This window comes from Fusarium musae, chromosome 12 (genome assembly GCF_019915245.1).
Source record: "Fusarium musae strain F31 chromosome 12, whole genome shotgun sequence".
In the NCBI taxonomy this organism is placed as follows: Eukaryota; Fungi; Ascomycota; class Sordariomycetes; order Hypocreales; family Nectriaceae; genus Fusarium; species Fusarium musae.
Window position 1 is genome coordinate 223860 of NC_058398.1, and position 20149 is coordinate 244008.

At 36.1% G+C, this 20149-nt stretch overlaps 4 protein-coding genes across 4 annotated transcripts; all 4 read right to left on the bottom strand.

The window, feature by feature from the left end:
• Window positions 1-568: 568 nt before the first annotated feature.
• On the bottom strand, window positions 569-2309 carry J7337_013867 (uncharacterized protein; the record flags this gene model as incomplete). Its single annotated transcript, XM_044831342.1, has 2 exons — window positions 569-1238; window positions 2116-2309. 2 exons carry the CDS (start codon window positions 2307-2309, stop codon window positions 569-571), a joined length of 864 nt encoding a protein of 287 aa, XP_044673728.1.
• An 804-nt stretch (window positions 2310-3113) lies between these two features.
• Window positions 3114-3665, bottom strand: J7337_013868 (uncharacterized protein; the record flags this gene model as incomplete). Its single annotated transcript, XM_044831343.1, has 3 exons — window positions 3114-3133; window positions 3203-3279; window positions 3340-3665. 3 exons carry the CDS (start codon window positions 3663-3665, stop codon window positions 3114-3116), a joined length of 423 nt encoding a protein of 140 aa, XP_044673729.1.
• Window positions 3666-17356: 13691 nt separating this feature from the next.
• Window positions 17357-17740, bottom strand: J7337_013869 (uncharacterized protein; the record flags this gene model as incomplete). Its single annotated transcript, XM_044831344.1, has 1 exon — window positions 17357-17740. The coding sequence occupies one exon, from the start codon at window positions 17738-17740 to the stop codon at window positions 17357-17359; it is 384 nt and encodes a 127-aa protein (XP_044673730.1).
• Window positions 17741-18789: 1049 nt separating this feature from the next.
• J7337_013870 (uncharacterized protein) lies at window positions 18790-19687 on the bottom strand (the record flags this gene model as incomplete). Its single annotated transcript, XM_044831345.1, has 3 exons — window positions 18790-18972; window positions 19022-19056; window positions 19105-19687. 3 exons carry the CDS (start codon window positions 19685-19687, stop codon window positions 18790-18792), a joined length of 801 nt encoding a protein of 266 aa, XP_044673731.1.
• Between the last annotated feature and the right edge of the window lie 462 nt (window positions 19688-20149).

Here is a 20149-nt window from a genome sequence, read left to right on the forward strand (position 1 = left end):
ACTTTATCATAGTGCTTCTATGCTAATTCCTAATATCTAGTGCCTAGTATTGAAAATGCTGTATTCACCTATTAAATAAGAGCCGTTAACTGAAATGAATTAGCAGGGAGTTCAGTCATGACCCCACTGTGTATAAAGTTCCTTTATCTTTCAACCCCTACCGGTTCTTGAGCGAGAGCGCGGATGATGGCAAAGCTATTAGAACTCTAGAGCCAGACCCGAGACAAGATGTGTTCGGACTCGGACGACGCATATGCTGAGGCCGGTTCCTAGCCGAAACTAGTCTATCTATTAAAATCTTACAGACTATAGGACTTACCAGATAGGCAAAGTCGTGCGGGGCAACAAAGCAGTTGACGTCCCAACAGACTTTTTACCCGGTCTTTTGAGTACGCTGTCGAGTTTGAGGCCACGATTGCTCCGCACCATGAGAATGTTAAACTAGCCATATGTATCGAAACTTCTTCAATGGGATGTTACATGAGTATGAAATCAAGATTATATCCTCCTACTTCTAAAGGTCAAGAGATGCTCTATTTCTACTTATTATAGGATACTAAAGTTCACCTTAGATAAGCACAAAGCTCTCGGGCGAGTCCACATCGCAACCACTTCCGCGGCGAGGAAAGGCGTATGTGAACATATCCCTGTCCTTTAGTTTCCTTACCACTCCCATCGCGATAATAGCTGGACCTAGAAAGCTAAAGCGTCCTGCTTCTGTATCTGGCCGCAAGACGAAAGGCATCTCAGCACCTGACAGATGAATCATGATATCTCCCTCTCGCACCAGATGCGACACAAATACTAGGCAGCGATGTCGAGTTAGATTGTACTCTTCGATAACATCGTTGGTCCTAGGTTCCAAGGCTGCCCATTTGAACGAGTAGCGCTTCTCAAGAATTTGGTATATCTCTTCGATTCTTTTGTTGCCCTGATCATCAGGAATCAACCAGTCATGGCTCGAATAACAGCTTTCCAGTCTTACCCCTGAAGAGTAAGATCCCAAAATCTCAGAGTTGAACTCCCGGTGCATTCCGCCTTTCCAAGGACTCTCTGTCAAGGCGATAACTCCAATTCGGGCTCCCTCAAGACGCAAAAGCCCATAGTCATCATATGCCTGCACTGGAGGCACCGTATAAGGCATGTCAAAGTGGAATGCGCCGAATCGAAGCATCAAGCGGGTAACGTTCTGACGCAGATCGATAGCCCAGGATGGCAAGTCCTGTCCGATGGTGTCTCTGTCGTAAAATATCTGGAGACTGGAAGAGTTTGGTCGATGTTGATTGTGTGCTTCTGGGAGCTTTCGAATGCTGTCGAAACTGATTTTGAGTATTCAATCTCTGGGAATCCTTCCGTAACGTCATAGGCCTCCTTGGTAATCTCTCTAATGATTCCCAGGACAGTAAAGACCTTGCCCTGTGGCAAAGTCGCTCCATATAGATTGCTTCGCATAATCGTCCTGAACCAGGCTTAATGGAATCCGCCTCCCTCAGTGTACATGTCGCTCTCGCAATGCTGTTTGAAGAAGACGTATGCTCTCCTAGCGCTCAAGGCTCGTTCTCGAGGATCACGATGGGGTCTGAAAGTATCCCGAATCTCATCCATGTCTGGGAGGAGGCGATCCATAACAAACTCAAAGTTTTCGAAAGAACATTCCCGGCTTCCAAAGGCCACGTGGATTTTATAAGCCGCATGTATCTCTTGTCAGGTCCAAGTCCGCTGGAACCATGGCTTGGTCTGGATGAGCTCGGTAGCTGCTCTCCGTGCTCTTGAGTCCTCGACCGCTCCACGGATGCCACCCATACCCTCCCTGCCGTAGGTCTCGAGCAGTTTAAAGAGATATTCGTCATCATCAGTCGCTTGACCCAGCCAGACAACAACCCTGTACGCCTTGAGATAGATGCTGAACATCATCCCCACGTGGCCTGCTTTCTCAATTAGGTCGTTTTGACTGATGCAGATAGCATCTATCCATAGCAGTCGGGGTCGTTCTGGGAGCCGAAGTTGCCTCAGCGCAGTGAAGAGAGGTTCGCAGAGATCCAGAACGGTAGCCCATTTGCCAAGCTTCTCTTGGTTGGCTCGGGATCCCCCCAAGTGTACGACAATGCCTCGTACCCGGCCTTCTTAGAGGTTCCTGCGACTATTGCGCCTGAGTTCTTTTTGAGGTCAATCGTGAACAGGCCGCATTCAATCTCGACATCGGAGTCAGCCGAAGGATGAACTCGAAGAGCTCTTGTCTGCTGATGGATCAGCGGTTGATATACCTGGCATTGTACACCAATTTCTGCTTGACGCTGGGCTGGATCCATGTTGGGCATTATCAATCGGAAGCGAATTGTTGCACACCCAAAGCTTGAGGTCATACTTGAACTTCTACGGGTGATGTTCAGGGGAGAAGAGAGGAGGTTATAAGCTTTCAGATCTCTGGCTCGACATTGGCAGTCAGCCCCCGCAATCGGTACAATTAAGTCCGAGAACCTTGAATCCAAATGAAACACGTTAGGCTAAGAAAAAGAACCCTGAGATTGAATGTTAAGGTAGCGCTAAAGAGGCAAATCGGCTTAAGCCCATATTTATAAAAATAAAAAAAATACATTTTTTTACTTATATTTATTAAAATAAGACCTATTTTACTATTTTTTCAAAGGAGCTATTATTTTAATTGTTTATAATCTATAGGCTAATAAACTATTTACTGGCTATAGTGTCAAGATTATCGAAGATATGGTAAATGACTTCTAGACACCTCATTAATCTAGTGAAATTCGCTTTAGGTATCATCATTGTAGCATTGTCGCCAAGATAGAGTCTAGTCTCAAGAAGACAGAGCGAAACTTAAATAGATTGAGGCTAAAGAATGATCACAGGCAACCGCATTTAGACAGCTATGCAAATAGACCCTGTGTACTTCGGACGTGTGTAAAAGTCTAACTAGTAGGCAATGACGGAGAAAAAAGCCCCCACTTAAGCAAGTTTGTTGTCTAATGGCCTGGCACTGGTGGCTGCTTTCAACGCTAGTCGAAACAAAGATGTTGGCATTTATAGGCCCACCCTCGGACGAAGTAGCCTGCAATGTGTTTTCACTGCAGTAAACGATCAAGTAGAGCAACAACCTAACACTTTCCGAGAGCGGCTATCATGGTAGAAGATTAGCAACGAACACGCTTTACCAGCAGCGTGTAAGATAAGAGAATATACGAACCTTTAGTGCATCGGCTGTCGGTGTAGGCGCCAGACACGTAGCAATACCCTTCAGCATGCGGGAGGCGGTCCCAAGTGCTACAAGACCACGACCATCAGACACGTCATGTCGTTGTTGACACGGTGATAGTAACTCACCAGTTGCCTTCATGACAAGTTCCCTTCTTGTAGCAATCAAACTTGTACTCCTGGCCCTTGTACACCGAGTACATGATCGGATAGTTGGTGCCAGGTCCACTGCGGCAGAAGGCGCGGTTCGAGACGTTGACGATCTTGCACTTCCGAGTGGAGCGTGCAAAGATGTCACGACCCACCAAATCAGCTTCGCTCTGATCGACGCTTAAGGGCTCAGTTCCTGTGACATGTTCGTCTCTTACGATGCCAATGGGGCCAGGGTCTGTGACTGGTGAAGCGAGGACGCCGGAGAGGGGAAGGAGCAAAGCAATAGCGGCAGAGAACTTCATTTTGAAAAGTGCGAAGGAAGTAGAGTGTCGCTTGCGGTGGTGCTTAAGCGAGGATGGTGTATCACAGTGATGGAGATGGAGGTTTTCTGGGGCGTTGCTCTCCTTTTTCTTCCTGACTTCGCCAGCTTTTACTGTCCTTCCCGGTGAGATTCTTTTACAAATCCTCCAATGTAAGCTCGGAACCATTATTGCCCCGTGGTTGTAGCGTAGCAACTGAAATAATTTAGCCGCGCAAATAGGTCACCAACAAACATATTGCTGCCAGGGTTTGCAACTCAAGCCCGGGTTTGGAGCACTGCCATTGATCATCATCCACGTTAGCGGCTTGTGCGGGGGAATAGTTTAACCCCTGAAATACATATAGTGGAGTCCCACGTTCAGCCGCAGCGCAGGGCAGGATGAGATGTTGCTAAGACCGCTGGACCAAATGACCCCCAAAAACGAGGGCCCCCGTTGCAGAGGTAACGGGACTAGGTCTTATATTGGTCGCAACAGATGATGCCTGGGCATAGCGGATAATTGAGTGTTGATGATCTGTATTAGACAGTCCCGCTCCAGTCAAGCTTCGCGAACTGCAATGGACTCCCATCTCATCGGGTTTGCTGCAGCCTTACCAAGCTGTCGTGTTGGTGACAACAACGACAACGGGGAATCGGAGCCTGATAAGCATAATCATCCATGCTTAGACTGACCAATGAGCGGGGCAACGGGTTCTTCGATTGGCGGTTGGAAATGGGCTCCGCCTTCGGTTATCACGTTATATCTAGAAAGGGACAGGGAATTAAACCAATGGCTAAAATAGGAAAGATATTCAAGAAAATAAAGGATAAGAGCTTGTGTTTAATATTAATAGGCTTTACTTTGTAATAGTGAAACATCTTAGTGTCATAATTAGGTTTGTTATTATTATTACGGAGTAGATAAAAGTTCAACCAAAGGTTGGGGTTACAGGGGCATGAGAGGCTTGGAAAGGTAAAAACAACCACGGTAGAAATCGCATTGCAAGCCAACTAAGGAAGGAGGAGCAAGAGCGGGGCGCGCAGCCAAGTGAGTCAGGGGGTGGGATCGACGCATTGAATCAGGCAGACGTGCCGAGGCTATGCATACTCGTAGACATCGTATACACATCAGGGCGAAAGGCCGTCTTCTGAATAGGGCCTTCCCTACTGGATATGTTGGAAGAAACTAAGGTACGAAAAATGGCTTCCAAATCTCGCTGGTGCACTTTGTGGATGCAGTTTCTTTGACGCAATCACCGCTGATCCCAATTTTATGGCGGAGCTGACCAAGGAGCTCCCAGTACATATACAAGAGTCAGAATGCCCGAAACGGAGATAGAGTCTTGTGAAGATCCGTGACTACTGGACTGTCGTCCTGATTCACACCAGTACTTGAGTACTATTGGTTGACATTGGCCCACTTAAACTCCGTTGCGTCGTTAGATTGGCACTTCTGGTCAGTAGGAGCTTGTGACATTTTCCAACGTGGATGTACTGTAATTGTCAAAAGCCCTTGTGAGGTCACATGCTAACGTCTGAGACGACACCGGGCAAAGAGTGCTCTGAATACTTTTGTCTAAAATAAGGACTTAGGAGTGGAGGAGTTTGCAGGAGGAGTTGACGGGGGGGAAACTATTCCTATCGTGCCTTTTTCGATGGAAACAGTTGCCGAGTCCTGACTTCAAGCCTATGCTTAGCTTCATCGAAAATTATGCGCCTTATGTTTAGCAGTGAAGGATCGACTACGCCCCATTTCAATGCCCCCAATGCATGGTTAAGTGCAAGGGGCCGTAATTCCTCCCCCAGAGCTCTGCGCGACAAAAGGACTTCTCGAGTGTACAAGATCACCATCGAATGAGCACATGAAAAATTACTTAATTCGACTGAGCTGAGAAATTCCTCCGTGATGACTGTAGATCTTCGTCGATCTTAGACAACTGCTAAGTATATAATAGCTGCGTTACGCCTGGAAATACTTGCAATACAACACAGTCTTTCACAAATAAATCCAGTCATTTCAAATCACAACCAGACAATCAATCCAAGATGAAGCTCACTTCGTTCCTTACATTCACCACAATTGCCATCGCAGGCACAGACGCATGGAGCTTTACAGTCTGGACCGGAAAAGACCAGCACGGAAAGAAACGCCACTACCACAGCAGTGTCGGAGATAACGACTGCTATAATTTCGACCAGGCCATCACGTCGAAGGGCGTTGGTTCTTTTGAGTTCTGTAGCTTCATTTGGACCCGTTGCTCCGTCTCAATCCATAGCGACATTGGATGTCGGGGCAAGAAACTTGGGTCCGCGACGGCCGCTGACAAAGGTGACTTATGGCCCACAAAGTGGTCAAAGAATACCAGTAAAGAAGCGAAGAAAATGAAGAGTTTCAGGATTCAGGGTTGCAAGGATATTCCTGTTACGGGAGGCAACTTGGATATCGCCAGCTGTAAATAAGAGGCTGCGGGAAACTGGGTGGTTGCTCCTTTCATGATCAGCTGCTTCTGTATAGGTGATGTGTATAGAAAGCTTTTATATAAGAGAGAGGAAACTAAAGGAGCCTGAAGGAATCAAGTTAAATAAAAACTGTTACTATTAAGAATAACTTATAAGGCTACTAAGTCGGTCAATTAAAGGTAAAGGCTTAAGAAATAGTTGGCTATTAAGTATTGTAGATTAAAACCTCCTAAAGACAGCTCTATAAGTAGAAATTTACTAATATAATCAAGCCTACTTACTATCTTAAGATTACCCTGATATATCCGCCTTTTTATATAACTAAAGAGACTTTTTCTTTTTTGGAAAAAAGGATAATTTATATAATATTATTAACTTTAAAGAAACAGGAGCGGCACTACTCAGCCAAAGGGGTAAGCAGGGCCGATCTGGGCTGATCAAGAGCTGAGGGGACTGATAAAGCCGCGACAAAAGTCGGCAGTGTGTGGCAGGTCACGTGTCAGTCGAGTTTCGTCTCGGGATACCAATCGAGTCAGCTAAAGAGTAAACTGTCAATGCGAATGCGTTAGTGGTTTCTAGTCAAGAGACGAAAATAAATACAAGCGAAAATACATAACTTCACAGTTTTTTAAAGATTTTGGCCATAGTTTGTTCCTGATTACATTTCTTTGCTCCTCATTTCATCTCGCTCCGAGAGTCGAATCCTGGCTGCGATGACCGGCGAATAAGCCAGCCACCTTGGCCAATTCAGCCTAGTCTGTTGAAGCCGAATTACGCGGTCGCAATTGAGTGAGTGCGTCGCCACCAGTCTTTTCCGTTGTGGCACGCTCGTCGCATTAGTATCTCTATTAAACCCAAGATCGAAAGGTCTGACTCTATATATAAACTTGAGATGTAGATATATGGTATCTAGCTTTGACTATAAACTCAAGATATAGATACGCATAATCTAACTCTAAGTATAAATACTGTCTGACAGTCTCTGTATTAAGGTTTAGGTTTTAGAAGAGGCTTTAGCCCTTAAGCTATAAAAGTAAAAGATATTAATAAATATATATAAGTAATATACTTATTATTTTTATAATTACTTAAAGTCTTACTTTTAATTAAATAGCTAAATAATTTAATAATTAATTTTAAAAGTATATAAATAAGTAATTACTTACTATTTATTTATAAAAATAATTAAATTAAAGTATATAAAATATATATAAAATAAACTACTTATTAAAAGTAAGTTTATTAACTTAAAATAATATTTTTAAAATAACTTTTATTATAATTATATTTATATAATAAGTAATTAGTAAATAGCTTTAATTATCCTTTTACTTTTTAATATATTTTATATTATATAATATTATAAACTTATTTTAAAAGCTATAGCTAAATATTAATAATAAAAATAATTATAAAAAACTTTTTAAAAATATTTTAAAAAGTAATATTAAAGATATTATTTTTATAAGTTTTATTTACTTTACTTATAATACTTATAAAAATAGTTATAAAAATTAGAATTATTAAAAAATAATTTTTTATATAATTTAAAAGTATTATTAAATAATAAAATAATAATAATTAATAAAATAAATAAAAACTAGATTTAAATATATTATATAGTAAACTTATAAAAAAAAGTATATTTCTTTTATTCTTTTTAATAATAAATTAAGTAATAAGTAATAATTATATTAGTTAAAGAGTTATAAGCTAAAAGGAAAAGTTAAATAAGCTAGTATAACAGTTAGGGTTTCTAAATAGATAAACTAGTCTATACTAGGTTTATATTTACAGAATATATAGGGCAATATACTAAGCATATTAGGTTATCATATCTCTTAATAGTTAATAGTATATATAAGGCTTATTAAGGTAAAGAAATATTATTAATAGCTAGTAAGCTAAGTTCTATCTATTACTTAAATAAATATATATATATATTATAGTAGCTTACAGTATAGTGAGTTAGGCTTATAGTAAGTTATAAGTTAAATTATAAGTCTGATATATAGCTTATAATAGTCTCCCTTAAAATATTATAAGTTGTGTGTTAATTGGTTAAAAATGGTAGGGGCCTATGTAATATAAGTGCCTTTCTTAAGTTAGGTTATAATATAATCTCCCTCCCTTTATTAGTCTTATCTTTAAGGCCTGTATTACCTATTTCTCTTTTTATATTATTTTTATAAGTATAACTTAATCTTATAATCCCTTTATTTTAATGCTAACAGTATATTAGAGTCTAAAGCTACTTGTAACTATTATATATAAGTAATTTTAATTAAAAATACTGGTTTTCTTATTATACTATATAGCTACTGTAAACCTTAGAAACTGTAATATTAGGCTTTACCTGGTTATAAATACTGCTCTTAGTGTACCTATTATGGTTGCAAGTGTGATAGAAAAAGCGTTACTTTTATTAAGGGTTTATAGTTATTCCTCTCTTTATATAGTTTACTAACTATTTTTAGCTAATTATTTTACTATTAAAAAGTATTATCTTAAAAAGGAGGAAGAGGTAGCTAAAACTGAGCTATTGAATTTATAATAGTAGGTAAATAAGTATTTAAGTTATTTAATATATCTATATTATTAGAAATGTTAATTAAATAAGTATAGTTCTGAGATACTCTATTAGAATATAGTAACCCTTAATAAGCTTAAAGCTATTAAGAATGCTAAATCCTTTACTATTATAGAAGCGCAGTTAGCGGGTGCTTTTGATATTATTAATTAGAATAAGATTTTTCCTATTAATATTTCTAATAGAAATCCCTTAATAGTTATTAGGTATTAATAAGGTGTTTTAGTAGTTTTTATATATTTTTGCTTTTTAGGTAGTTTTTTTATTTTACTAGGTATTCTCTTTTTCTATTTTTAACTTATATTTCCTTAATTACCTTTACCTTATAAAGTTCTAGTCTATTAATTTCTTTTAATTTATTACTAATCTTAATATAAATTATATTAGCTGCTGATTTAAGTAGTGTAATATAGAAGATCTTATAAAGTCTGATCTTTATTAGTAGGTCTAGCTTATAGTTATTTTTAGAGATCTTTCTAATAATTTTATATAGTTTAATATACTTAAAATCGAGCTTATAACTTAGTTATTTTATAGTAATGTTTTTTATAGATAGGTATATTATATCTCCTTCTTTAAAGGTTAGCCCTTTTAACCTTTTAGAGTTATAGTACTGTTATATTTATTTATTAATAAATTCTAGTTCTATTTAAAGTTTATTATATATATTCTTTAGATCCTTGCTTTTAATTATTGCTATAAGGTTAATAATTTTAGTTTTTTATATATTATAGTATGCTTTTAGTATATAACTAAAGTTAGTATCTAATAGTATAAGCTTAGTACTTTTATTATAGGCAGTATTATAGGCTAATTAAGTATATAGTAACTTTTTAACCTAATTATCTTATTTATAATTAATATAATACTATAAGTACTATTTTACTACTTAGTTTATTTACTTTATTTATTTATTTACTTAAGGTCTAAATGCTATTATAAGTCTGTAGTTGACTCCTAAGTAGGCCATTAATGCTTACTAAAACTTACTAGTAAATATTATGCTTCTGTTAGTAAGGATTTCTTTAGGTAATCCTTATTCTTATACTATTTTATTATAAAAGATATAAGCTATTTTTTTAGTATCTATATCTTCTCTATAGGGTATATAGATTGAAAATTTTATAAGTCTTTTAATAATAATTATAATGCTATTATAGAAGATTCTGGTTAAGGGTTCTTCTAATAATAGTAGTTTAGTAATAAAGTCTATTATAATTAAGCTCTATAGTGCTTCTGCTACTGGTAGTAGTTATAGTTCTCTGTAGGGTTTATATCTTTATGCCTTTATCCTAGTATAGATATTATATTATTTAATTACTTTCTTTACTATAGGTTGCTTAACCTAGTATCTATACTATAAAAGTCTTTTTAAGGTTTTAGTAATTCCCTGATATCTATATACTGGGTATCTGTGAAATTCTTATATAAATTCTTTAGGCTTGCTTAGTATTTCCTTAGTAGTTATTACTTATATCTATTTAAATATCTATACTTATTAAGTAAGTTAATATTCTCTTTTCTTATTTATTTCTAGTACTTATTCTTTTACTTTTATAGTGCTAGTATTATAGTCTAGTCTTTAACTAATCATATCTGCTCTTTTATTTTCTAATCCCTTCCTATAAATAATTATAAAGTTAAATTTATATAAGTACTTTATATAATATAGTTATTATCTATTAAGTTTATATATTATTATAAAGTATAAGATATTTTAGTAGTTAGTATTTTTTTTTTTTTTTTTTTTTTGGTTGCTGTTAGCCTTATTTGGGGCTATTGAGCTTTTAACTTTTTATACGATGGCTTAAACAGTGAGGCCCCTATAGTAGGCCAGAATTACAGGAGTTAATATCAGTTAAGGTTTATCTGCCTTAAGTGGCGCAATTGCTGCCTTGACTAAGCAGTATAAGTACTGCCCTTTGGCAGCTGTATTGACCTTCTTCCTTTACCCCTGCTAAAAGATCTTTAATCGACCCTTGTAACATACTGGGCCTAGTGCACCTATCGCACTTCCAAAGTACGTTCGCCGACCTGACTTTCCATACCTGTTGGTTACAGTTGCTGACATTAATCATAGCCACCGATAGGATGCCTGCTGTATGTAAGAGCCTGGAGCCTGATCAGGGCTATTGTATAACTAACCACGACCTTATTGCTGCGATCGAATTGGTACTAGGCCGGGCTAATAGCGAAGATTGCTGCAAGCTCTGTATGATGGCTGCAGCTATTAAGAAGAACTTCTTGTCTAGAAGCCTATCTAGCCTAGTTAAGATGGCTGTTTTTGACTGTGCCCTGATTGACTTGATCAGTTGTACGGATCTGGCCTGCCTAGGTTATCTTGTTTATCCGGTTTGGCTGGCTAGGGAGCTGGCTAGATTGAATAAGCTAGAAAGGGCTATAAGAGAAGGCCTGCCTCTTGATATAGAGGAGGCAGCTTTCCTTATTGCGTTAATAGGTAACTTAGCCTTGTATGAAGAGTGGCTCGAGAATGTGATTATCGAGGCCGATTATCTGTGCTGTATCCTCCTGATTGTATGAAATTGAGGGTGAAGGCGGGGTAATGGCGGGGTTCTGTGAAGGAAGAAGGTTGACTTTTGTGTAAGTTAGTCGGCGAAAGCCAAATTGACCTGAAGTCGATGACGACTAGCTCTATTAATTGAATGCACGTGCCTAGGCACGTGACCAACCGCCCTTGCGTCTGAACAGATAAAGTGAAATCAATGATGAAACAGTGGTTGAACTGGGGTTAGTAGTTAGTATAGACCTTAACTTAGTATTTGCTTTTTATAAAGTAGTATTTAAACTCTTTAAAATAGTTAATAATTGCTAGGAATTCCTTATTATAGATTAGGTAATTAAGCTCTGCTTTATATAACTTATATAAATAGAAGGCAATAGGGTATAGTTTTCTTATATTATCCTGTTATTTAATCTGCCCTCCTAGAGTAAAGTCTAATATATCTATTTCTAGTTTAATTTCTCTTTCTAGATTAAATATAGCTAAAACTGGTTTACTAGTAATAGCCCTTTTAAGTTATATAAAGGCTCCCTAAGCCTTATTGTTTTATTTAAATAGTTTACTTTTTTTAGTAAGTTCTGTTAGTAGGTTAGCGATTTTACTAAATCCTTAGATAAACTATTAGTAGTAATTAGCTGCTTTTAAGAAGGACTATACTTCCTTTATATTCTTAGGTTCCTTTTAGTCTATTATTATTACGATCTTTTTTAGTTCTATCCTAATTTTGCCTAGTATAATAATATATCTTAAGAAATCTACTTTTATAATATAAAAGTAACTTTTTTCTAGTTTAACTAATAGCTTAGTATCTTATAATATTTTTAAAACCTTATAGATATATTCTATATATTCTTTCTTATTATTTAAGAAAATTAGGATATTATCTAGGTAATATACTATAAAGATATTAAGGTACTATTAAAGTATACTATTAATTATCTACTAAAACATTACAGGTATATTAGTAAGGCTAAAAGGCATTACTATATATTTAAATAATTTAAATTAAGTTCTAAATACTATTTTCTATTTATTTCCTTTTTTAATATAAATAAGGTTATATACTCCTTTAAGGTCTAGAGCTATAAAGATCTTTTTATCTTATAACTAATCTTTTAATTCTATAATAAGTAGAAGTAGGGTTTAATCTTTAATAGTGTATATATTGACCTATCTGTAGTTAATAACTGGTCTATCTTTTTTATTTTTTTTAAGTATAAAGAATATTACTAATACTACTAATAAGCTAGATTTTTTAATATAGCCCTTTTTTAGCATTTTATTAAGGTATTCTTTCTAAACTTACAGTTCTCTTTAATTAAGTATATAAAGTTTCTAAAATAGTAAGTTATTATCTATAAGGTTGATTTTATAGTCTTATTTGCTGTATTTAGGGACTCCTGTTTCTAGTTTTTCTCTAAATAGTTTATTATAGATTTAATATTACTTTAGAATGTTTTTAAGTCTATCCTGGCTTAGCTTTATATTTGTTTTTTCTTTTCTTAGGTCTTATTATTTAAGGATACCTAGGATTTCTTTTTTACTTCTAGTGCCTTTCTTGTGCTTATATTATACTCTTTTTAAAGGTAATAGATACTTTATTCTATACTTACCTATACTATCCTCTTTAGTTAGGGTTTGAGATTTCTTATTATTTATTATAATTATTTCTTTATTACTATTAGGGTTACTGGGAAATGTAACCTAGCCTGTCTTTTAGTTAATAAACAGATTTTCTTATATAAGCTATAGTATACCTATAATAATATATATATCCCTTCCTAGGGGTATAATATTAAAGTCTACTTATTAGCTCTGTCTTTTAGTAATTATCTTAAGATAATCAATCTCTTAATCTATAATACTGTTATTATAGTTAAAGAGCTATCTTTCTATATTAACTAGCAGATAGGGTAATAATTTCTTCTTTTAAGGTAGTTATAGTTCTATAACTATTTTTAGATTAATAAAGTTTCTTCTTACTTTACAGTTAATCTAAGTATTTAGCTATTTTTCCTTAATCTAAACTTATAGTACTAGGCTATCTATTAAGTTTACTATATATAATACTCCTAGTATGTTTGCTATTCTAAGTTATTCTTGCTTATAGTAATGGCCTATCTATAGCCTAGTTATAGACAGTATATGACTTTTCCTAAGGCATCTTTATATATTTTTTTATATTTACTATTATAGCACCTTTTACTATTAGTATAGTTATTAAAAAATTTATTATTAAATAATTACTATTAGAACTGTTCTTCTAGTTCCTTATATTATTCTGCTAGGGTTTTAAGATAGTTCTTATATTTTTCTTTTTCTATTATCTGTCTTTTATATATTATTAACTGATCTTTATAGTATTGCTTAGGATCTATATATCCCTTAATATGCTTATATTTACTAAAGTCCTGTTACTCCTATTTGAGCTCTAGGCTATATTATATCTATTATTACTATTTCTTTTTCTAGTCTTTAGTAGGTTTTCCTTTAATAGTATATAGCTTTTTAAAGAATTCTATAATTTCTTTAAGTTTATAATATAGTAGTAATAGGTATTGGATTATCTCTCCTGCTTTATTTTTATATAGGCTTTAATAGTACTGTCTTATATATCCTTTCTTATTTAGGTAATAGTAGTTCTTTTATTCTTTTTTATATATAATTTTTTCTTCTGCTTGTTTATAGCTTATAGGAGTACTAATTGCCTTCTATTCTTCTTAAATTTCCTTAATCCTCTTAAGGTTAGTGTTGTTTTCTAGGTATAGCCTATCTGCCTCCTATTATCCTTAGAGTTCCTCCGTACTTTCTAAACTCGTGTTATTAACTAATAGTATCTTTAGATATATATATTTTCCTTAAGTAGTTTCTTTAAATTCTTTCTCTATTTCCTTAATTATATATTAGGATTGCTTGATTTTGTTAAGTAGGTCTCTGTTTTTATAGATCTGTTAATAATAAGCTATATTAAACTATAGTTCTAGTACTTTAAGATTATTATACTATATAAAGGGTAGGTATCTTTCTATTTCTTCCTTAAGGTATAGGTTATTATTAAGGGTTTTAGGAATTGTAACTAGGAAATAATTATTATTTAGTTTCTCTTATTTATATCTGTTATACTAGTAGTTTCTGCATAAGACCTATAAGATGTTTTAGTGCTATTTATATATTAATAGTGTTTATATATTATCTTAGGGGTTGAACTCTTTTTCCTTATATTATAGGTTTATAGCGTTACTAGTATAGTATGCTTTAATAAGTACTAAGCTAATTATATTAGTATTCCTATATTCTCTGGCTCTTTATATATAGAAGTCTTTATAGCTTAAATATATTCTTCTAGTTCTATTTCCTTTATAAAGTAGTTTATATTCTTTAGTCTATTTTTATTGGATTTTATTGTCTTTATAGCGGAGGTATTATGCTATTTATCTGGCTACGCCTTCTTTATATCTTATACTTTAGTTGCTTTTGTATTATTAAGCGCAGAGTTAGTCTCTAGCCTTATATTCTGTTTTCTATACTTCTTCTATAGCTTAGAGCGTGGTTCTTATTAGGACATTATTAATAGTTTATAAGGTTTCCTTTTGCTTATCCTTTTTAGGGGTAGCTAGGCTTCCTTATCTTATTATCCCTAAAACTTATAGTTCTATAAGTTTTTCCTCTTTCTATCTTTTATAGATTTCTTACTACTTCCTTTTTTCCTTTTCCCTATAGACTAGGTCTTTCCTTTTCTCCTTATAGTATTTATTTAACTTAGTCTTATGTAGTATTAGAATCTGAGGTGTGTTTCCTGTCTTGGCGTCTTTATATATAGGAAACTGATTTTATAGTTCCCTAATAGAGCTTTCTTAATCTAGGTTCTATCTATCTTTTAGTATATTATCTTTATATAGCGCGGTAGTTTCTGCTATATTATATATACCTTATATTATTCCTAGCATCTAGGTTTATTATGCTATTTAAGGCTTATGCTATTAGGTTAGTTCTAGGGTTTACTTACCTTAGTTTAGGTTTCTTAGCTTTTATAATTCTAGGTATTATTATATTATATATCCTATCTAGTTATAGTTATAGCATTTACACTTAGACATGTCTTATAGTTTATTTTAACTATTACTAGGTTATATAGCTCCTAGGGACATAGGTCTTAAATATATTCTATATAAGGTATTATTATAGTAATTACCTTATTATTATCCTTAGTTTTAAGAGTTACCCTAGTTATTATATTATTAATTAGAGTAGTATAAGTTATAGTTATTCCCTCTTCCTATCTTACTTACTCTCTCTTTTCTATATTTATACTATCTTTTATTAATCTTAATTGCTATTATAATATATTCTATAATATTATCTAGTTAATTTGCCTTATATAATTTATCTTTAACCTCTTCCTTTAATCCTCTATAGTAGACTTCTATAAGGGCTTTATTATCCTATAGGGTTTTAGAAGTAAATTATTAAAATTTAGTAGAGTATATAGCATATAAATAGGTCTATTTAAGTACTATAATTTCAGTAGCTGCTTATTATTCTTTATTAACTACTCTAAAGTTATCTTTAAGTACACTTTTAAAGTTATCTTAATTAATAAAGATATTCTAAGTTTCTTAATTCTATATATTCTTTTAATTCTCTAGGAAGTTCCTAAGAATAGGTTTAAACTAATCTTTAGTACTTCCTTAAATTAGTAATATAATAAAAAGTACTTTCTTAGTAGTAGTGTTTAACTTGGTTAGAAATATATAGAAGTATCCCTTTATTTAGGTTAGGAATAGGACTATATCTATAGCTTATCCTTTAAATAGTTCTAGCTTAAGGGGTTTAAAGGCTTCCCTAATATCTCTTTTTCCCTAAAGGTTGATATTATTACTAACTATTAAATACGCTTTTTAGTTATTAATATAATTTTATAGGTTATAGATAGTATTATATAACTAATAGATTTTAGCTATTATCTCTACTATACTAGGTAGTTCTCTAGTATAAGAGGGTGCTAGGCTAGTATTACTAGATATCTTAATAATATAATATTACTTAATATAAATACAGTATAGTTTAAATAAAAGCTATTAATATATAATAGTTAGGGTTTCTAAATAGATAAACTAGTCTATACTAGGTTTATATTTATAAAATATATAAGGCATTATACTAAGCATATTAAGTTATTATATCTCTTAATAGTTAATAGTATATATAAGGCTTATTAAAGTAAAGAAATATTATTAATAGCTAGTAAGCTAAGTTCTATCTACTACTTAAATAAATATATATATATATTATAGTAGCTTACAGTATAGTAAGTCAGGCTTACAGTAAGTTATAAGTCAAATTATAAGTCTAATATACAGCTTACAATAGTCTCCCTTAGAATATCATAAGTCATGTATTACTTAGTTAAAAATAGTAGGGGCCCACGTGACATAAGCGCCTTTCCTGAGTTAGGTCATAACAGCTAGTAATATTAAATAAAAAAGCTTATTAGAAATTTAATTATAATTACGACTAGGTTTTCAGTTAAATAAAGCTTTTATATTAAATAAGTTATAAAGGTTTTAAATATAAAGGTCTGACAGTCTTAAGCTTGCGCATATCAAGAGCGAAAGTCAAGTTTGATAATAATAAGACTGGTCGATTCTTCGTTTAAATTCTTACCTACAATGTAGTGGTATACATTCTAAAACCTCGAACAACGTAGGTCTTATGCAAATAAAGCCTTAAAGCTCATTGCCCTGAATCCATTCGCGATAACCGGTTGAGATTAACAAAGAACAATCTACTACTACAACAATTGGACCCTACCCCCAACTTGAAGTATCATTATCAGAGTCAACTCTCATCTACTTATCTGAACAACAATCCAAGTCACCTGTAATACCTGTCTTTCGGCGCGACAGGATCCAGAGTGCAGGCAGCTAGCTTGGAAACAGTTAGAAATTATCGACACGCTGAGATCTCTATGGTCCTCTTTTGAATCTCACATTCTATATCCTTGATCACACGCCAGTAACCCCTGTTGCCACTCTATCGCTCTCTCTGACATGCTCAACCTGCTAGTATCAATTAGTATCAATTCGTAATGTGTTGTTTGTGCACATCCTTACCAATAGCTCTACACCTTCCTTCCACCATCACACGGAGCAGCAGCGTTTGTTTGAACTGTCTCTTCATCCTCGCAGTGGTGGATAGCATCCTCAAGACCAACAGTGTCGACAAGGTCCTCTTTATGTTCAACATGATGAGAAGCTTCTTCTGATTCGTCTGATTCGTCTTCAGAATGCATTGGAGAAGCTGGGGGAGAATTCTGAGGATCGAGATCTTCCAAGATTTCCTCTGTTAGAAGCACAATTTCCTCGGGGAAAGGATCAGATGGTTTGCTGTCTTCATAGATGGGGAGCGTAATGTCATCACCGGGCACTCTGACCTTTTTCCATGGAGGATGAGGCACCTCTAAGATGTCTCCCTTGTTATTTTCAGAATAGGCCTTGCGCTTCATGGTGTTGGTGGGGTTGGTGCGATTATTTGAAGTCTTCTTGGATTGACAGTGATTTTGGACGTCCTGAAATGTTATAGAATATGGTAAAATGAACCGTGACTGAATAAAGGACTGACCCCAAGGTTGGGGTTTTGTTCTCTTATATAGAACATCTTCCTATGGTATTTACTTCACGCTCAATCTTTCATATTGCCACATGCCAACACACAATGTTAAGACTACAAAGACAAAAGACAGTAATGACAAGGGAATCGTTGCTGTGAATGCTGTAGAGAACGCTATGCCTAAAGCTTTTAGTGCAGCCTCGAAGGCCACTTGGTTGACGATCATGAGAACTGTATAGGGCCCTGGCACAGAAACGGGGTCGACAGAACCTACCTGATCCTCAACAGATTCAGAAAGAGAGACAATACCATATCCTCGGTCTCAAACCTAATAAATAAATAGCCAAGAAGCAAGAAGACTATAGCAGACCTCATAAAGCACTACCATGATAAGATCGTGACCAAGAGGGGGATCCCAAGGAAGCAGAATGACAGATAGAGACCCCTGAATATCCGCAGGTTGCCTGTCTCGCATATGCGTGGCATTCAGTTTAGGAATATGGATAAGTCTGTGGTCACTGATCCAGGCTGGGTCGAGATCCCAAAGAGTTCATGTATAGGGCAGCCCCCTTGACAAGGTCTTTGTAACTGCAGGATTTGATCATTCGTTATGACGGAGATGGCCTTTATGGAAGGAAGAGTGAAAGAATACACCGGGATGTCTAATGCTAGCAATGGGGGCTTTTCTATGGACAATGTCTGTATACATGCAATTTCATCAGTCTCTGCTCACAGGGCACATCGGCAATTGCTACAGCCAGAGATACGACCTGATTCCGCAAGATATTTCTTCGCTATATTCCGATGACCAGAGTATGGATCAAACAACATCCACTTCTGCTTTTCCATGCCCTGAGTCCCATTCAATCTCACCCGTTGGCACTCCGATCAGATCTCCCCACGGCATAAGCTGCTTAGACTCGTCTTTGTTTGCTACAGAAAGGTCTATGGCGAGCTTCCTTCGGGCTGAGCCTTTGCAAAATCGAGAATTCGGCTGAGCTCAGTGAACGGGACGTAGATCGGCGCGAGTGGGTAGTCGTCCGAGTACTTCTCCTTAGCCATGTCCGTGAGTCGCAGCTTGACGAGTTTGTCGCCATTGACCATTCGGCCATTGGAGTCCTGGAATGCCTATGCAAAATAAATTAGCTCCTGCCCACCAGCGTGAGGGGAGACTTACCGTGGGTTCCAGGTCACAGACTGCCTCGACCGTCCCTGGTGTAAGATCCTATCTCGCTCGCCAGACAGAGACAGACGAATGACCCTCTTTATACTTAAGGTTGAAGCAGATTACGGTATTAATAGCACCCTTAGTCCCGACGATATAGTCTTTGGCGACCTTCTCAAGGCTCTCTCCGGTTTGAGAATAGCCGACTTCGTAGACAAGACCTGGCTTACTCGCGCGATCGTCCTTGAACTGCCCGTCCGGGTAGCACTCTCGACCTTTCTTAGCCTTGTCGTGCTCCCAGAGCTTCACCAGTCGGCTCTGGCGGTCCGTGATTCTAGGCGCGTTGGGCACCGCGCGCAGGATGTCGTCGATCATTTTCTGGAGCACGAGTCCAAACTCGGTGGCAAAGTCGTCGTGAATCTTGGATGGCATTCTGAGGGTTACGATACCAACGTCAGCGTCGTAGTCGCAGCGACGGAAGAGGTCATTGAGCTGCGGGCGGATGCTCTCGAAGATACGTGGTTCGAGTTTGAGCGGCACGAAGTAGGGCCCAGCGACATCAGATTCAAGTCGCTGATGGCACTCGAGAATGTTGTCGGGGATGGAGGAGGTTGAAGTAGGGGCCCAGGGAGTGTCCTCCACGTCAAGCGCAGCAGAATCATCGCGTTCGTCGGCCATTGCTGCGGCGATGTTCTGTTGGTGAAGGTGTTTGGATGGGTAGCGTTGGTGAAGGTCGTTTGCCTTGAGACTTGGTATTATCGTTAGCAGAAGTCGTTCGATGCCGCAGCGAAAGGCGAAAGATGGTTCGATGATGCAAGTTAAACCTACCTTTGCTTTGATAATGGCACAGGTAAGCGCACGATGATATCTTGCCTGCGGTGAGGCAGAAAATACACTGCCGCTTATGTTTCGGTCTGGGTATGAAGGCGCCTGGGTCTTCTGAAGGCTATGAATGAGCAGTATGTGAAGAAGAAAGAGAGAATAAAGGTTCTTCTCTGACTTGCTTCTGTTCTGTTGCTGAAGAGAGAAAAGAAGAGAGAGGCGAGAGAGCTGCGTGCTAGAAGAAGGTCGAAGTGGAGGGGTGTTTAGGTAGGCGAGGAGTCGGTGACAAACTTTGAGCAGGTGCCTAGCACTGCTCAA